The sequence below is a fragment of the Leptonotus elevatus genome, chromosome 6 (genome assembly GCF_054856555.1).
Source record: "Leptonotus elevatus isolate MCC_2025b chromosome 6, RoL_Lele_1.0, whole genome shotgun sequence".
Lineage (NCBI taxonomy): Eukaryota > Metazoa > Chordata > Actinopteri > Syngnathiformes > Syngnathidae > Leptonotus > Leptonotus elevatus.
The window spans coordinates 23,781,219-23,797,864 of record NC_141244.1 but is presented as its reverse complement, the minus strand read 5'-3'; the positions used below and the strand labels follow the sequence as shown (position 1 = coordinate 23,797,864).

Genomic DNA, 16,646 nt, shown 5'->3' with positions numbered 1-16,646 from the left:
TTCAGTTCTGCCTTGTTTTACTCTGAGGACAACACCAGATATGATGCAACGTGTAGGTTCAGTATCCCTACGTTGTACATTGAAACACACAATGCAATGTAGTGCATTACATTTACTATTGTTTGTCCTTGTACACAGTGGCCCTATGTGGGACTGCTGCGAGTCCTGGGCAGCCGTATCCTCCGGCTCAGGGATCGGGCCAGGCGGTCCACAGCGCCGCCCATGGCGCCCCCCAGCTCCTTCCTGGAGGTCAGGCCCTCAATGTTGCCGCTGTACCACAAGACCCAGCACGCCAAGGACAGCAGCACCAGCAGGGCGCCCGAGTAAACCAGAAAGTCCCCAAAGTCTCTTCCGTGGATCTCCAGCGGCGCAAAGACACCCAGCAGCAGGGCTGTCACGCCCAGCAGGTCCATCAGCACCGCAAACACCAGGGCCAGCTTGCAGTGGGACAGGCCGTCGTATTTTGGGGCCATTGCTAGACTCAGATAGATGAATTATTCATACCGTGAGGGAAATTAAATTGGAGCAATATTCACACAACCAACATGCAAAGCGCTGGGAAGGGACGATAACACAGTTCATTCAAATCAAAAAAAAAAAGAAAAAAGGATGAGACAAGATGAAGCTAGCAAGTTATAATTTTACACAAAAAATAATGTCCTGGATATTTTTTATTATTTATTTATTTTAGTTTTACCAAAAAAAAAATTGTTTTAGTCATCTTGTGATTGTGGCTACCTTGACTAAATCAATCATCAGTGGTTCCGATTTTTTAAAAGTTTTTGTGTGTGTAAAAAAACATTTTAGGAAGCTAATATGTACAATTGATATTTTGCACATTAATTAACACATGATGTACAATATTACCAATATTTATGCATCTCAATATTAACAAAATTAAGGGAATATAATTTTATTTTTAGAAAAATGTCAATATAATGATGAAAAATCTTACAATTACAAGTTAAAAGATTGCTTTTAGCAAGAAGTTGTAATTTTCCAACAAATTATTTTAAGGAAATAAAAAGGTCATAAAATTAAAAGAATACAGTTGTATTTTTCATATAAAAGGATAAACGTTGAAATGAACAAGATTAAAATTTTATTTTTCAAGACAAGCTGTAATATTTAAGAGGGATAAAGTAGTATATTTCAAGAAAATTTACCCTTAGGGTTTATTACAGAATGACAACATAATGTGACTATTTAATCAGTATGTTTACACTTTTAATTTTACTGTCTATATAATTTATTTCAAGATTCACACTGCAGTAGCTGTAGGCTACATGTAGCCCTACTAACCCATATAAAAACCATTTCTAAGATTCCTCAATGCTGCACTTGTAATTGTACTTTGTTCATAGGCAATACTTCTACATCATTAATGTGAATATCGTTGTAGTAACAAATCAAATTCCATTACGGGATGAATAAAATCAAAGTAATAAACATATGGCAATTTGCTTCAGTAATACTCGAACAATCGGTGCCTAAATGTAGCTACAAGAACATTCCGCGAACTACGAGTACACCATACTAAAACTTAAAAACGTGTACATAAAAACGGAATAGCAGGCTGAACAATATTGTGCAAACAGGTGACTTGGTGTTAAACGGTCGAAAGTGCCACACCTGTCCTGTGAGCTTCAGGTGACAAGAAATAACCTCCAGAACACAAGCGCAGCTCGAAAGTAGCCAAGAAAAACAAACAAACACATCATTATCATCATCCAAATCTTACCTTATAGGTATCCAGATTTGTTCACTACGGTTTGTCAACGTTTTCGCAAATAGTTTGTGACACTCCCCGACAGGAATGACTCCCGAGTCGCCAGTCAACATGAAACCTGACACCTCCTCACTTGCTCTACCTGTCCTCAGCTTCTTCTTTTTTTTTGTTCCTCACTCGTGCCAACGTAGGTAAAAACTTTTTTTTTTTTATGACACCGTTCCCAAACTATACTTACTTTTTATTTCATTTTATGCACGTAGTGTCAATTATTCATATTCAGAAATTATTTCGAAAGCCGCGCCGCTTTGACAAGCGACTCCTACCATAACCGGAAATGACGTCACCCCGTATGCAATAATAATATTGTTATTGTTAGCTTGTTAGCTAGCGGCGGGGCTCGCGAGATGGCGACATGACAGAGTAATAACGACGTCTTATTACATGTCTATCATAAGGGTTATTACCAGCGTTCATCCGGTACGTACCGTACCCACATTGGCACTTTTGCAACAGAAATGATGAGATATATAGTCCGAAAGACAGAATGAAACACTGAAATGAAGAAAAAACGATTTTTTTGGGGCTTTAATTATTTCCATAGCTAGATCGTTGCTAGCCTTTATGACAGGCTGGTTTGGATGAGCTCCTTAGCATAATACCTCAGTAAATACCGTAGGAAACAAATAGCTTAATTACATTTGAGTACCGTGTCTTATGCGAGATTAAACAGAATGATAGGAAATGTATCTCATGTAAACAGAATTAACGTCTGTAAAGCCTACAATCATTGGACCCTTCATTAGGGACACCTCCATAAAGACATCTAAATACAAAGCATAAGAAAATCGCTCTGTACAAAAATAATCATGCTTTTTAAAAACAAAAGGAAAAAAGGCCAATAAATGTTTATGACTTTGCATGTTCTGTGCAGTGGTTTTGGTTGTGTAATAGACTAATAATTATGAATGCATTATTAACTTTGCAAAGGCAGTTTATTTATTTATTTAATACAGTTCTTGTATTGGATCACATTATGTGTTTGTTCAGTATGATTGTGTCCTGTTAGATATGCGTCGTAAAAAATAAATACAAGACAACAAAATAAATCAATAACCCGCTAATCAAATATTATCCAATTTTTCTAGATCTTGATGATGGAGAACGGAAACCGGTCTGCTGCTGCATCCGCATCCAAGAATCACTCAGGCACTCTACAGCTACAGAGTAACATATTAATGTTCAGAATATTATACATGCTCCCTTTAATATTATACTGTAATTCATTTATGTTCTTTCCCTCCTGTTGAGTTATAAAAAATGAAGACAATTATGAAGTAGCCATGCCGCTGGAGGAAAACAACTTTGAGCAGCAAGCAGGATTTTTCAACCAAAGTGACCAAAATTTTGAAGGTGAATTTATATTTCGACTTGACTTGCATCATGTCATCATTCCCAATTGAAATAAATGGAAATGAAATGCCATTAATCCATTCCAGTCCCGCATTTAGTTGATTCTAGTGTGATCGTCTTGGCCACCAGAGGGCAGTGTAATTCAGACATACAGACACAGAAGAAGAGGAGCTACTTCTAGTGTCCGCCGCTATAAAAATAAAAAAAAGTCAAAATGACCATGTTGCAAAACAACATCATTTGGCTTAAAAACTCGATTTAATTAGCTCAAATGGAACATTATTGTTTTTACTAATTTATTTGTTATGGAGGATTTTAGATGTATTTGGAACAAACACCACAACGTCAATGCTATTCGGCTCGTTAGCCTAGCAACGGCATTTTGTGTTAGCATTAAGCCAGTTGACCTTCCTAAGGTCAAAGTTAACTTGTTTTCCCAATTGTTGAATCCTTCGCAGAGTCGTCGCCATCTGCTGGCCCGTCTCACCACGTCAGCAACTCCTACATGGTGACCACCAACCTGCGGACACAGCTGCAGATTTCTGTGGAGAAAAACTCCTGGCTTCAGAAAAGAATTGAGGACCTGGAAGAGGAGCGGGACTTCCTGCGGTGCCAGCTCGACTGTTTCATCTCGTCCACAAAGATCCAGCGTCAAGATCAGGGCCAGTACAGTAACGGTAAGAAGAGTATCGAATGTTTTTTTTTCTTCCTATGATTTGTTTTGATCATCCACCACTACTGTTTTACTCAACCGAATTGTGACAATTTGTCATTTTGCAGGTTACGAGTCAAGACGGTTCACTTGGAGGGGAAGAAGAGAGGATGAACATCCTGCTGGTTAGTGGGAGGACATTTTTGTCACTGTTAGTGCCACTTTTGACTACTCTACTAGAAGGTATGCGTCATGCACTTGTAGACTCCTGGATAGTGCCCGACCAATATGGACTTTTGTTTTAGGTTGATGAAAATCAGATGACTGATTAACTGGATGTTAAAAAAAAAGAAAGAAAAGGCCATGAATAAAGTAACTTATTGTTTGGGTCCCTTAATGCCTGCAACAATAAAAATATGAATTCAGGGCAAAACAATTAACTGTTTTAAAATATTGGCTGATTAATCTTTTTGGGGGTGGGTTGGTATGAATGTCATTACCTTTGGCTTATGTACAAATGTATTATTAATTAGTAATAATTAATATTGTTATTTTTATTAATTTAATTTAAATTATTTTTAAAAATCAGTTTTTTTTTGGGGCCAATGTTAAAAGAGCTAATAATGGCCGATTAAATAAATTAGCAAGCCGAATAATCAGCCGGGCCCAGTTTCAGGGCCCTACTAGTAGCACTAAAATGCCCACTAGTAGGCTTGGCTCACTATTAATTCATTCAATCACAAAAACGCGTACAAACGTTTTTTAATACTTTGTCCTTATCTCCCCAAAATGTGTTTACACATTTTTATGTTTATTTTTATTTTTATGCAAGAGCATACAGAAGGCTTTCATGCAGCTTCTGACATGAAGAGGTGGCTTAAAGCAGTGGTAGTTATTTTAAAAACGGCCAGTGGGTGGCAGCAGAGAATAATAGATTAGCCAGGGCCATGTTGCAACAAGCTCTTTTTGTCAGTGTTTTTACCAATATTGATGAAACTTATTCTAATGATAATTAGTGCAAAACAGATACAAATATTTTTTCCTGATGAAAGAAGAGACCTTAGTCTTTCTTTTGGTAGGTTCCATGTTTTTATAGCAATCGGACAAAATATTCTGTGGGCCTTTCAAAATCAGCCAAAATCCAGTCAAAGCAGCCGGGAGCGAAGGGGGTTGCTTCAGTGATTGAGTTAATATGCAGGCGTATGACTAATATGCTAAAATTGTCCTACTAGATATTGAATAAATGCTCCATACATTTTGCCATTTACTGTTGCAGTGTATTTACTGGCGTCTTCTTGTCATAGAACAACAGACGACGGACTCGCCACACTTACCCTCTCGCCAATTTATCCAACGAAGGTCGGCTGCTCCGCCTGCGGCTCCCTCTAAAAACCACGTCACCAATCCGATGAGCTCCATGAATGCCCTGTTCACCCCGGCGCAATCCGCGGCCCTCCTGCAAGGCCTCGCCGCTGCCGGCACTTCGGCCGGTGGCAGCGGCGCCAACGGTGCCGCAAGACCGCTGATGAGCGACTTGAACGGCCATCGAAATTTGGGTGCAGGTAATAAAAACCGAACGAGGTCAATCGTCAAGACTTCAATTCAAATCCTTATTCTCCACTGAAATGAGTTGAGTTCACGCCTGTATCTCAACTTTTTGAGATAGTGTGGCTCTCCTTTCCCACATGTGAGGGCATTACAGTAAATGATGCTTAGAAACGCAGAAAAAAAGATTGTTTACAAAAGCAAGGGTGCCAATGATGAACAGCAATATAGCGTGGACTAGCTAAAGTCCTTTTTTTTGCTTTTTTCATTCTTTCATCAGATTCGCTTCCACTCTTGGGAGATTCGGAGGACTACTTGGGGCATGATGGCTACCTAGAAGAGGAGGGAATGATATCAGGAGAAGGTGCCATGCAAGATTCTATTAACAGCAACAAACAATTAAAGAGAAGGCGGATATTCCGAGGCCTTCGAGAGAGGCAAAGAGGTAAGAAAGAAAGACAAGAGCGCTTGCTTCATAATCACATCATATAGTTTGCTCAATTGAGTTTTATGGACTACCCCATTGATTTGAAAACTTCAGCTTTAATTGGAGAGGTTTCACAAAAATGTAGAAATTACAAACATTTGAACTCATTCATCCCAGCCATTTTCACTGAAGCAACTCCCTTCGCTCCTGGCTGTTTTACTGGATTTTGACTCATTTTGCAAGGCCCACGAAATGTTGTGTTCTATTGCTATAAAAACATGGAACCTACCAAAAGAAAGATTAAAGTCTCTTCTGTCATCCGTTTTACAGCAATTATCATTAGAATACAGCTAAGTTTCATCAATATTCACATTCCTGGTGAAAATATGGTCAAGAGCTTGTTGCAACACAGCCCTGGCTGATCTCTTATACTCTGCTGCCACCTGCTGGCCGTGTTTTGTAATAACTACAATTTCTTAAAGCCACCTCCTCATGTCAGAAGCTGCATCAAAGCCCTCCGTATGCTCTTGCATTTAAAAAAACATGTAAATATGTTTTTCGGAGTGAAGGACAAAATATAAAAAAATGGGTTTGAATGAGTTCATGTGCTGTTCCTCCATTTTGTGAGGCTCAAAAGTATTTGGACACAAAAGGTTAATTGGTATATGTAAACCGCACCTCAACGCCATATTTGTGGTTCGGCATTCGCAAATTCACGTATTTGCAGAATTTTTTTTCTATCTGCAGTTTTTTGTGGTCAACAAAAATATTACTTTGGCGACATCTGGTGGAATCTTGGTGGGGGTTTTTTTTTGGTACTGTATGTTCAAATCATTTGTAGTGTTTTTTTTATTTTTTGCCCATGTGTGATGTCACATCAGCTTCTGCTAGCGTTTTATTCATGCTAGTTTGCTAGCTGGTACTGAATAGTTAAATACTGAATCCGGTCATTCATGTAACATGGCTTCATAATTGTGTACATGCGAGATGCATGGTGTTGGTGTTTTATGATCATCTCCGTTTTAAGTGCTTTACTGACATTTTGTAGCATATATGCAATTACAAAAGAGGGATGTCAATTATTCGCAGATTGCTGCTATTCGCCATGTGAGGAGGAGAGGTTCACTGAAACGTTACATGACTACACTCTAAAAACAGTTGGGTCAAAAATATCCCAATTATGGATAAAAAATGGACCGATCCACTTTATGGGTCAATTTGACCCAACTATTTATACAAACTGACCCACGTAAAGGATCTGACCAATATTTATGAGTTGTTTTACACTAAAAGACCCATTTCTTGCCTCAAAGAGGATCGGTCCATTTTTAACCTATAGTTGGGTTATTTTTGTCAGGAACTATCTTATGATGTGAATTGGGCTTCAATCTGTGAATAAGGGACACGTAGCAAATAGCAAATCAACGTTGGTGGAATATAAAAGAAATCCTGTCCATTTGACTGCTGTAACTAACGCTCCTCTTATATTCCGTGCTTCAGTAAAAGACGCTGCCGGAGTGCTTTTCCGCTACAAGAAGATCCTCCTCACATACCAACGTCTGAAAAACATGTCCAAGGCATTCCAAATCCACGGCGTGGACCGCAACACGGTGGCCTCCACCACACCCATCGCCGAGATGCTGCTGGTGGCTCCCGAGAAGGTGGCGGTGGTGGGAGAGTTTGACCCGTCCAAAGAGAAGCTGCTGGACTACGCTCGCCGTTGCTACACGGCGCTGGACGAGGAGACACTGAGCAGGGTGCAAGCCCTGAAGAAGAACAACATGCTCCTGCCCATTTCCTACAGGTTCAGACACTGACACAAAGAACCAGGGTTCAACAATGTAAGGAAGTCCGCGGGCAAGGAGATGTTTTTTTGTAGTTTTACAAACGCGGCCAAACATGACTATAACAAAATATTGGATGCCCCTTCCACTATCGCTTCCAATGCCATCACTTCAAAATAAATGTTGTGCTTTTGGTGCTCTCACAAATTTTCCATCAAAGCATTTATTTAGCACCCGCTTTCCAATCTTGGCGTGCAAAACTTTGCCCTTCAAACAGGTTTGTGGTTAACATTTTTATGTGTGCAATAAAATGAGACTCTTATTGTCAGTTTGTCTTTTATGTGGAGATTATGTTCTGTAAGTTCCACACACTTTGCAGTATTGTAATGTTTGGATGAAAATCATTTTTAGATTTTGTACTTTAATTTTTGTACAGCCACTTTGCAAATGTCAGGCATGAGGAACCTTTATTTATTATCACTGTGTTTTGTGTCTACTTGTATTTTGTTGGTCATTCATTTTAAGTTGCTCTACATTGCCTTAATTAAAGTTTTGTCTCTTTCAATTGTGTACCTTTCTTGTGTATTCCAAAAATGCAGATATTAAATCTTCACTAAAAAGAATTTAACCACATGACATGGTGGCAGTGTGGCACACTTGCCTTACAGTTATGTGGTTGAGGGTTCGAAACGGACCTTCTTTTGCGGAGTTTGCGTGTTGTCCTTGTGCTTGCATATGTTATCTTCAGTTACTGCGGCTTCCTGCCCCATTACATTACAAAAACAGGCATGTTAGGTCAAAAACACTCAATTTGTCCTCAGGTGTGAATGTTTGTTCTCGCCCAAAGTCAGCCATGTTAGACACCAGCACACCCATAGCACACCAGCTATTTTTATTTTTTTAAATATGTATACATATTTAAAATGATGAATTATTATTCCTATTACAGCACACTACTCTATTTTACAAATATAATGGAAAACATATTAAAAATTTAACCCTAAACCGTATTATTTCTCTTATTTAATTCTTTATTTTTAATAAGAACATTATTTCAACGTCGAATGAAATGCCCTAATTGCCCTTTTTTCAGGCACCACACTTGGTGCTTGCTCGCTCAAACCATCACGATGAAGCTCAGGGGTGACGTTCACATTAACAGAATACTTAGCAAAAAAAGCCATAATAATAATAATAATAACACAATATAAAATAATTACGTTCTTGATAGTTTTGTTAGAAAATAAATTCCTATACATTTTCAAAAAATGAATTGACGGCCATTTCCCGGAAGGCCGTTCATCAGCTTCCGGTGTTGAGGAGGACCAGGGAGACGGACGGAGAAAGAAAAGCGGGCATATTGTTTTCATCTTACTCTTCGCTGACCTCTAATCCTAACAAGTCGCAAGCGTTTGGAGTTTGAAGCCGGACGATTGCGCTTTCGGTTTGGCCAGTTAACCGCGGAAGTTTGCGTTTGGTGTGTGAGTGAATAGCCCCCATTCATTCCGTTGTCTGTGCTAGCACGCTAAGCTAAGATAGCTTAGTGTCTGCTGCGCCGCCAGGCCTTTTTTTTCTCCTCCTGCTGGACTTTGCTACTAGCTCGCGTTGCTAACCCACGTTTTTTTTTTCTCCGATGACTTTTCCACTCGCTGTGTAAATAAAGCCCGCTCGTTTTGTTGTTGTGCTTATCAGAATATAGTCAATCCATAGTGGGTTACTAGTCGTAGCTAATTTCCGCGTGCAGCCTTTTTTTAGGGGCTGCTTGGAGATCCACTTTTTTCGAGCAAATAACACACAGGCGCAAAGCTGCCGAAACCTGCAGAGATGTCGGACTTCGACGAATTTGAACGGCAGCTGTCTGAAAACAAGCAAGGTAAGCAACGCACACAATCGGGGCGCGTTAGTAAAAAATAAATGTGTCTAGATGCCGTTTTGATTTGCCTTGCCGCCATGACGCTAGGCTGTTCGGGCTCGGTCTATTTACTGGAAGGTAAGTGCATCGCGCCGTCGTTAGGCACTGGCTCAAAATGGGACCACTTGCTACTGTTGCAACAGGATCGACCTTTGTGAGCATTATATTTTACAAGCAAGTCAAATTGACGGAATCATAATAAAGGGATTGTAGTCCAAATGTTATATTCGCCCTTTTGTCGCCGAGTCGACTTAAGTTGTGTATAAAAAGAAGTACAGATATAGAAGTACGTTTTTGACTAACTAATTTCTACTTAAAAGTACGTAAACCAAAATAAAATAAAAAAATATGGTAAGTACATATTTAAAGTTCATTTTCGGGAAAAAAGTCGATGTGAAATCGACTTATTGGCTAGTGCTAGCCGAATAACGCAGTGGTTATTTTGCCGTGAATTGCGCTGTTATAAATTCAGCGCTGGTGAATGTGTACACTGTAAAAAGTAATGTTTACTTGGGAAAAAAAGAGTAGTAATTTTTTCCCACTTAAGAAATTCCAAGAACATTTTACAAGAGGGTTTATTTTAATCAGAATTTCTGAGTAAAAAACTTTACTCGTTATTTTTCCCCATTTAAATATTACTCCCCATTTTTTTCAAATACCAGTGTACACATCTTTGTTTTATTCATTTATTTATTTTTTACTATGTTCACAATGTCTTGCAGTCAATCGGGAGTTGTTTTAAGCCGCTTAATTTCACATGTTTATTGAAGAATTGAGCAGTTATTTCGCTGTGAATTGCGCAAGAATTATGCCATATTTGCAACATTTGAGTGTTAATGCTGCCGTGATGGAGTTTGGTTCAAGGAAGTAGAAAATGTGATTGATGCATTTGAAAGGACAAAGTGTGTCCTACTGCCTTACTGTGCTGTATTCAGAAAGTCCACATCATTGAGGTTTACTTCACATAATCTTGCGGGCCTTTAAAACACGCTTCTTTTTCTTTCTTTTTTTACTTTGTTCTACATTTGTCACATGTTTCTCTTTTATTCACCATCACCCTTCTTTGTGGTCCAGCTGAGCGAGACAAGGAGAACCGGCATCACCGCCGCTCCGGCTCCCGTAGCCGCAGCCGAGACAGGAAGAGGCGAAGCCGAGACAGGGACAGACGTAGCCGGGATCGGCGTGGCGACAGTAAGGATCGCAGACACAGACGCAGGTTGGTATCCCTTCTTGTCACCCAAGACTGGACCGACAGACTGGAAACGTCTGTCGCACCCGATGATCGCCAGGCAGTCTGCTCCTATAATTTGGCATCTTTAATCACTTAGATTTTACTCGAGCATATCAATATTCCTTTTTTCCCCCCCTTGTCTGCCTTGACCTCTTTCACCCTCCTCCTCTTTGTGGGAAAGAAACAATTTTACACATGGCCGGACACTTGAATCTCCACAGCCTTAAGCTCTCTCCAAGCTCATGCATGTTGTCCATTTAAATTTGGAGATTTAGCGTGTTCATAAATGAGACGTGCTATTTTTATCAGTGGCAAACTCACATCTGCAAATTCCTTCTGACCATCACAGGGTTGTGATGATTTGATGTACGAGGAATTAATCACACTAAAGCTTGTGAAACATTACACCATGTTTATGTGAAGTCTATTTTTACCAACACTTACTTAAAGCTACTGGAATGCAGAAAATTCAATTTTGGACAGCTACTGCCACCTGTCGACGAAATATGAAACTGCACACAACCTTCTTCACGTACAGAACGCACACATGACATCACATCCGCAGACAGAGGGCGGGAATTTGAATCCCGATCCAGTCAGAAAATTATTGGCCAGAGGCTTGCAGGAGTACCCATTGTGAACGGCTCAGGTGTTAATCTACTAATTAGAAGATGTTTCAGTAATAAATGGTCAAATAAAAAGGCTATTGTCAAACTATTTTTGGCCAAATTGTTACAGAGCAGCATTGAAAAGTGGCCTTCACGTGCCAAATGTGTTGACCAATCAACAGACAGCAGTGAGTCTGGTGTCACCTCAGAATTTGCACAATTTAATGCCTCCTTCAAATTGGGGTCGGGTACTCTGAAGTTGCGTAAACATACACACCATTCACCACTATTTATTGACTTTTAAAAATATTTTCTTTTAGCTTTTGATTTGAAAATGTTGGCCAGTTTACTTCACCCTTTCTCTTTTTATCGCATTGTTTCGCAGACCAGTTTTTTTTAAATAATCAGTTCAGGCTCAACCAGATAATCACCTTAAAGATGATTAAACAGTGAAAAATGAAATCAAAGTGAATGAATAGCGAGCCATTATCCTTCTGCACATCGCAGAACATTTTACATGCACTGAAGCATGCCGGCACTTTTGATTTGTGGCAGCAAGTAAGAAGTAACAAAATGATCCAGACCCAAACTGTAATAAATCCAGCCAGTCGTGTCGGACGTGACTCCATAGAAATCTAGAAGTGGAAATGTTAGAGACTTATCTTTTTGTGAAATCCCTCAAATGTCATTTCAGCTCACCACCGACCTTCCCACAGGAGAATACTGCAAGGTAATAGCAAATTGAACACAAAGCTGCTTTGTTGTGCCACAATCTCATGTCCTGCCTACGGAAACTACAAACAACTGACTTGTGCAAGTTGCCATCCAGTGTTTTGACATGAACTCCTCCTGATTGTGAGGCGTTGTTTGTGTTTTGGCACGACCTTGTTGGATTTTCTTTTCCCGCTGACGACCGGTACCCTAATCCCGAATTTCCTGTGTGTGTATCCCACAGCCGTTCTCCGCACCGCGAGAAGAAGAAAGTCAAAGTGAAGAAGTACTGGGATGTGCCACCACCTGGTTTTGAAAACATCAGCCCCATGCAGTACAAAGCCATGCAAGGTAGAGCCGTTGCCTGCTTCGGATTGCTGTAGTTGTTGGTGTGTCAGAAGTGTATTTGCAAGTTTATTTCATTCTATCATTATGCTTGTGTTAAAAAAAAAAAATCATACTTTAAATCAACATCCCCCAGTGAAATTAAAAGAATTGGCATTAAATGCAAGTTTTCCCCCAAAACACCGGCGTTTTTTTAATAAGGCAATTCGTGCTGTACATTATTGTACTGCAAGAAGTTCGGCTGAGCTGATTAATCAGCCCGCCCGTTTAAGTGGCCGATATTAGCTCTTTTACTAATGGCCCAACAAATAATTGTCTAAATTTTTTTCCCTAACACACAATAGCGTAAGAAAGATATAGGCCATCAGTCGTGCAGCAAAATGTGGCTAAGATAGGTGAAAATTGCGGACATTGGGGTCTCTAAGCATGTTAGGCCTCAATATCTCCTGATCAGGTGGTCGCTCATTCTTGAAATTTGGTGAAATGACAAACAGTAATACTTTGCACAGAATTATCTAATATGGGCTCTGTCCGGTAACGGGTTACATGGCAGCGCAAAAGTAAAAAAAATAATACTTTGTTCAATAACTGTTCACGCTGTACAATGGAATTTCAGGTTAGGGTTAAAGTATGAGCTCTGTGGCCTAGTGGTGGAGTGTCCGCCCTGAAACTGGGAGGTCGTGGGTTCAATCCCCGGCCGAGTCATACCAAAGACCCATTTGCCTCCCTGCTTGACACTCGGCATTAAGGGTTGGAATTGGGGCGTTATATCACCAAATAATTTCCGGGCGCGGCTGCTGCTGCTCACCGCTCCCTCAGGGGAGGGGTCAAATGCGGAGAATACATGTCGCCCCACATCGGTGGGTGTGACAATCAGTGAATCTAAATCTTAATCTGACAATAAACACACACAAGTCAATTTATTATAGTACAATATGACTAGACTTTATTTATAGATATAAAACTCAGATTACAGACAGACACTGACGAGCCATAAACTTGCGGCAGGGCTGCTCGATTATGAAGAAAATATTAATCACGATTAATTTGGTATTAATTGCAATCATAATTAGGACAATCATTTGTTTTTGACGATTAAACACGTACCCCCCCAAAAATACTAGGACAAATACATTTCTTTGAAACGCTATAATTAGACAAGTTCCTTTTGGACCAAACAAGATTTATTAAATTAGTCATTTTAAAATAAAAAATGGTTCAAATCGATAAATTTAAACAACTCAAAATTAGTATTAATAATATTTTATTTTTGTTTATGATTATGCCGATTTTGTAATTGTGGACTGTAATAATTAAAATTGTAATTGAATTTCGTTTAATTGCACAGTCCTAACTTGAGGGTACTTGGACTTGAAGTGGTATCTGAAATGATTAAGTGAGCAGAAAGTGGTTCTGTCAAATACAAGCAACAAAGCACAAGTTACCGGCACTTTTCACACATTGTTGTGAAGTTTACTGCCGCCATCTATCAGGGCAGTGTCAAATTTTTGCTGATAACACAAAGCAAGTAAATAATTGACCTAGCGACGGCTCCGAATTCAAAATCTTCGAAAAGTATTTTTTTTTCTGACTGATTGTTTTTGTGTCCACAGCTGCAGGCCAGATTCCAGCTACGGCCCTCTTGCCCACCATGACTCCAGACGGCCTGGCCGTCACTCCCACCCCCGTGCCCGTCGTGGGCAGCCAGATGACCCGACAGGCTCGCAGGCTTTACGTGGGCAACATCCCATTCGGGATCACTGAGGTGCGCCCACACGAAGGCAGCGTTGAAACTTTGGGGTTCGCTGTTGGATTTAGTTCCACGTTTATTGATTTTCTTCATCTCTGCTCGTTTCCAGGAGTCAATGATGGACTTCTTTAACGCTCAGATGCGTTTGGGTGGTCTTACGCAAGCCCCGGGAAACCCCGTGCTTGCTGTGCAGATTAACCAAGATAAGAATTTTGCCTTCCTTGAGGTGGGTGGTCAAACTCCGGCGATGCACGGGCGCGTCTTTCAAATCAAACATGTAATAACGTGAGCTTTCCTGTCCAGTTCCGCTCAGTGGATGAGACAACACAGGCAATGGCTTTTGATGGAATCATCTTTCAAGGCCAAAGCCTTAAAATTCGCCGTCCGCACGATTACCAGCCACTGCCGGGCATGAGCGAGAACCCCAGTGTCTATGTGCCTGGTACACAGACAATTAATGGTTTTTACTATTACTACTCCTGTTGGCATCATTCATACACCATTTGCGAAAATATGTATGGGAGCTGGCACTGTTTGCTGTCCTCAAAGGTCTTGTCATCAACACAGGAGTGGTGTCCACAGTGGTGCCCGACTCGGCCCACAAGCTCTTCATCGGCGGGCTGCCCAACTATCTGAATGATGACCAGGTTAGTGGTTGGACCGGGAAAGCGGCTGACCTGCAGCGTTGATTTGATAGCCAGCTTGAGCTCTACGTAGTAATACGACCTTTGTCCTCCACTAGGATGTAGGATGTCGTGTGAAGTACCCAATTGACTTCTCGACCCGCTCAAGCTGGATATCACTGCGGAATCTTTTGTTTCTTTTCACCAGGTGAAGGAGTTGTTGACGTCATTTGGCCCACTGAAGGCCTTCAACCTGGTGAAGGACAGCGCGACGGGCCTGTCGAAAGGATACGCCTTCTGCGAATACGTCGACGTCAACCTCAATGACCAGGTGAGCGGGTCGGCGCGACACAAACTGAAAAGAAGGCGGGCGGTACCCGCTCATGGCGACGGAGCGGTTTCAAGGCTTCCCTTGATTGCAGGCTATCGCCGGGCTCAACGGCATGCAGCTGGGAGACAAGAAGCTCCTGGTGCAGCGAGCCAGCGTGGGATCCAAGAACGCCACTCTGGTATGTGGAAATATGTTACAGGTTTGCATGTAGTGGGGATGTAACGATATCCAAACATCACAATCTGATATTATCGCGATGGCTCGCGATACAATTATTATCCCAATATTGTGGGGAGGCTGGCGATACTTTAATGAAAAAGTCACAACATAAATTTAAAAAAAGAGCTCATACTTAAAAAAACAACACAATGTTGTGCTTGACTAAACAAAAAAGGGCCAAAACATGCCTTATGAAAATTAAACTGCACCAAAAAAACTAGCCACCAGAGGATGCTAGAACTGCACAAATGTAAATCAACCTGACTTTTTTAACAGATGTGCTGCTTTTAATATCGTGACGATATTGTGGCAGTTTTCATATTTAATATATTATAGAATTTCAATTAATTGCACAGCCCTTGTTTTAAAGCAATAGTAAGGGACTTTCATTTTATGTTGATTATGCCGGCGCCATATGGGCAAAAGTGGTAATGTTATGCCTGAAGGAAGACCACATTTCCCATGAGGTCAAACATAAGTTGAGAAGTTCCTTAGTGCTACTTTAATGAATAGTAAATTGTTTTGTTATTGTAGTTTGTGGTTTATTTAATTTTTAAACTATAACTTTAAGTAATTACAAACATTTCAGTAGTTGTCAATTACTCTTTCGTGGGCTTGATAGTTTCTCTATATAAATATGAATGAATTTTTCTATGAACCTGATAAGAAAAACAACAAATGAACAAATCTGTTTCAACAAGTTTTTTTAAAATAAATACAATATTTAATCATCAATACAGCAGTCAAAATGTGTTTTTAGTTAGAAACTTTGTACCTCTGTAACCATCACGAGAAAATCAATAATTTCCTCATTTGTAGCTCGTTATAACGTTGTTTTTGTGTGTGTTTGCAGACCAGCATAAACCAGACCCCCGTCACGCTGCAGGTGCCCGGCCTGAACAGCACCGTGACCCAAATGGGCGGTCTGCCCACCGAGGTGCTGTGCCTGATGAACATGGTGGCGCCCGAAGATCTGGTGGATGATGAAGAGTACGAGGAGATCGTGGAGGACGTCCGGGACGAGTGCAGCAAGTACGGCCAAGTCAAGAGCATCGAAATCCCGCGGCCCGTCGACGGCCTTGAAGTGCCCGGCACCGGGAAGGTGAGACTGGGCCCGTTTCTGAACATATTGTCGAGACAATTTCACACACCTTAGAACAAAGGAGGGGATTTCAACTTATTTCCCTTGTGAACGTGCGTTTCTGTTGTGTCCCCGCAGATCTTTGTGGAGTTCATGTCGGTGTTCGACTCCCAGAAAGCCATGCAGGGCCTGACAGGAAGGAAATTTGCCAACCGAGTAGTGGTGACCAAGTACTGCGACCCCGATGCGTATCACCGCCGGGACTTCTGGTAGAGGAGGCAAGAC

The 16,646-nt window shown here is 40.7% G+C and overlaps 3 protein-coding genes across 9 annotated transcripts; 2 read left to right on the top strand and 1 right to left on the bottom strand.

Annotated features, from left to right (window-relative positions):
* Positions 1 to 2,080, bottom strand: LOC147172839 (transmembrane protein 238-like). The gene is made up of 2 exons (XM_086078960.1): positions 1,742 to 2,080; positions 1 to 475 (listed from the first exon to the last, which is right to left on the bottom strand). Exon 2 carries the CDS (start codon positions 471 to 473, stop codon positions 144 to 146), a length of 330 nt encoding a protein of 109 aa, XP_085935086.1. The 5' UTR covers positions 474 to 475; positions 1,742 to 2,080; the 3' UTR covers positions 1 to 143.
* ccdc106a (coiled-coil domain containing 106a) lies at positions 1,910 to 8,115 on the top strand. Of its 2 annotated transcripts, none has more exons than XM_086078958.1 (8): positions 1,910 to 2,152; positions 2,878 to 2,956; positions 3,041 to 3,142; positions 3,601 to 3,819; positions 3,923 to 3,979; positions 5,099 to 5,356; positions 5,620 to 5,784; positions 7,267 to 8,115. In XM_086078958.1, the coding sequence occupies exons 2-8, from the start codon at positions 2,884 to 2,886 to the stop codon at positions 7,581 to 7,583; spliced, it is 1,191 nt and encodes a 396-aa protein (XP_085935084.1). In that variant the 5' UTR covers positions 1,910 to 2,152; positions 2,878 to 2,883; the 3' UTR covers positions 7,584 to 8,115. The 2 variants fall into 2 exon arrangements, with proteins under 2 accessions (XP_085935084.1, XP_085935083.1); XM_086078957.1 differs by having other exon boundaries at positions 1,912 to 2,209.
* Positions 8,116 to 8,850: 735 nt separating this feature from the next.
* u2af2a (U2 small nuclear RNA auxiliary factor 2a) lies at positions 8,851 to 16,646 on the top strand. Of its 6 annotated transcripts, none has more exons than XM_086079321.1 (12): positions 8,851 to 9,423; positions 10,537 to 10,678; positions 11,996 to 12,031; positions 12,257 to 12,363; positions 13,971 to 14,122; positions 14,217 to 14,333; positions 14,411 to 14,549; positions 14,675 to 14,754; positions 14,939 to 15,061; positions 15,153 to 15,239; positions 16,134 to 16,382; positions 16,500 to 16,646. In XM_086079321.1, exons 1-12 carry the CDS (start codon positions 9,375 to 9,377, stop codon positions 16,632 to 16,634), a joined length of 1,416 nt encoding a protein of 471 aa, XP_085935447.1. In that variant the 5' UTR covers positions 8,851 to 9,374; the 3' UTR covers positions 16,635 to 16,646. The 6 variants fall into 6 exon arrangements, with proteins under 6 accessions (XP_085935447.1, XP_085935446.1, XP_085935445.1 ...); XM_086079320.1 differs by having other exon boundaries at positions 14,657 to 14,754; XM_086079319.1 differs by having other exon boundaries at positions 14,411 to 14,567.

Excerpts from the sequence above, each read along its gene's own strand:
- LOC147172839 (XM_086078960.1), bottom strand. The coding sequence starts at position 473 with ATGGCCCCAAAATACGACGGCCTGTCCCACTGCAAGCTGGCCCTGGTG.
- ccdc106a (XM_086078957.1), top strand. The coding sequence starts at position 2,174 with ATGTCTATCATAAGGGTTATTACCAGCGTTCATCCG. Across the intron at positions 3,143-3,600 it reads AAGTGACCAAAATTTTGAAG|AGTCGTCGCCATCTGCTGGC; the intron begins GTGAATTTATAT and ends AATCCTTCGCAG. Across the intron at positions 5,785-7,266 it reads CCTTCGAGAGAGGCAAAGAG|TAAAAGACGCTGCCGGAGTG; the intron begins GTAAGAAAGAAA and ends TCCGTGCTTCAG.
- u2af2a (XM_086079318.1), top strand. The coding sequence starts at position 9,375 with ATGTCGGACTTCGACGAATTTGAACGGCAGCTGTCTGAAAACAAGCAA. Across the intron at positions 12,032-12,256 it reads CCACAGGAGAATACTGCAAG|CCGTTCTCCGCACCGCGAGA; the intron begins GTAATAGCAAAT and ends TGTATCCCACAG. Across the intron at positions 14,755-14,938 it reads ACTATCTGAATGATGACCAG|GTGAAGGAGTTGTTGACGTC; the intron begins GTTAGTGGTTGG and ends TCTTTTCACCAG.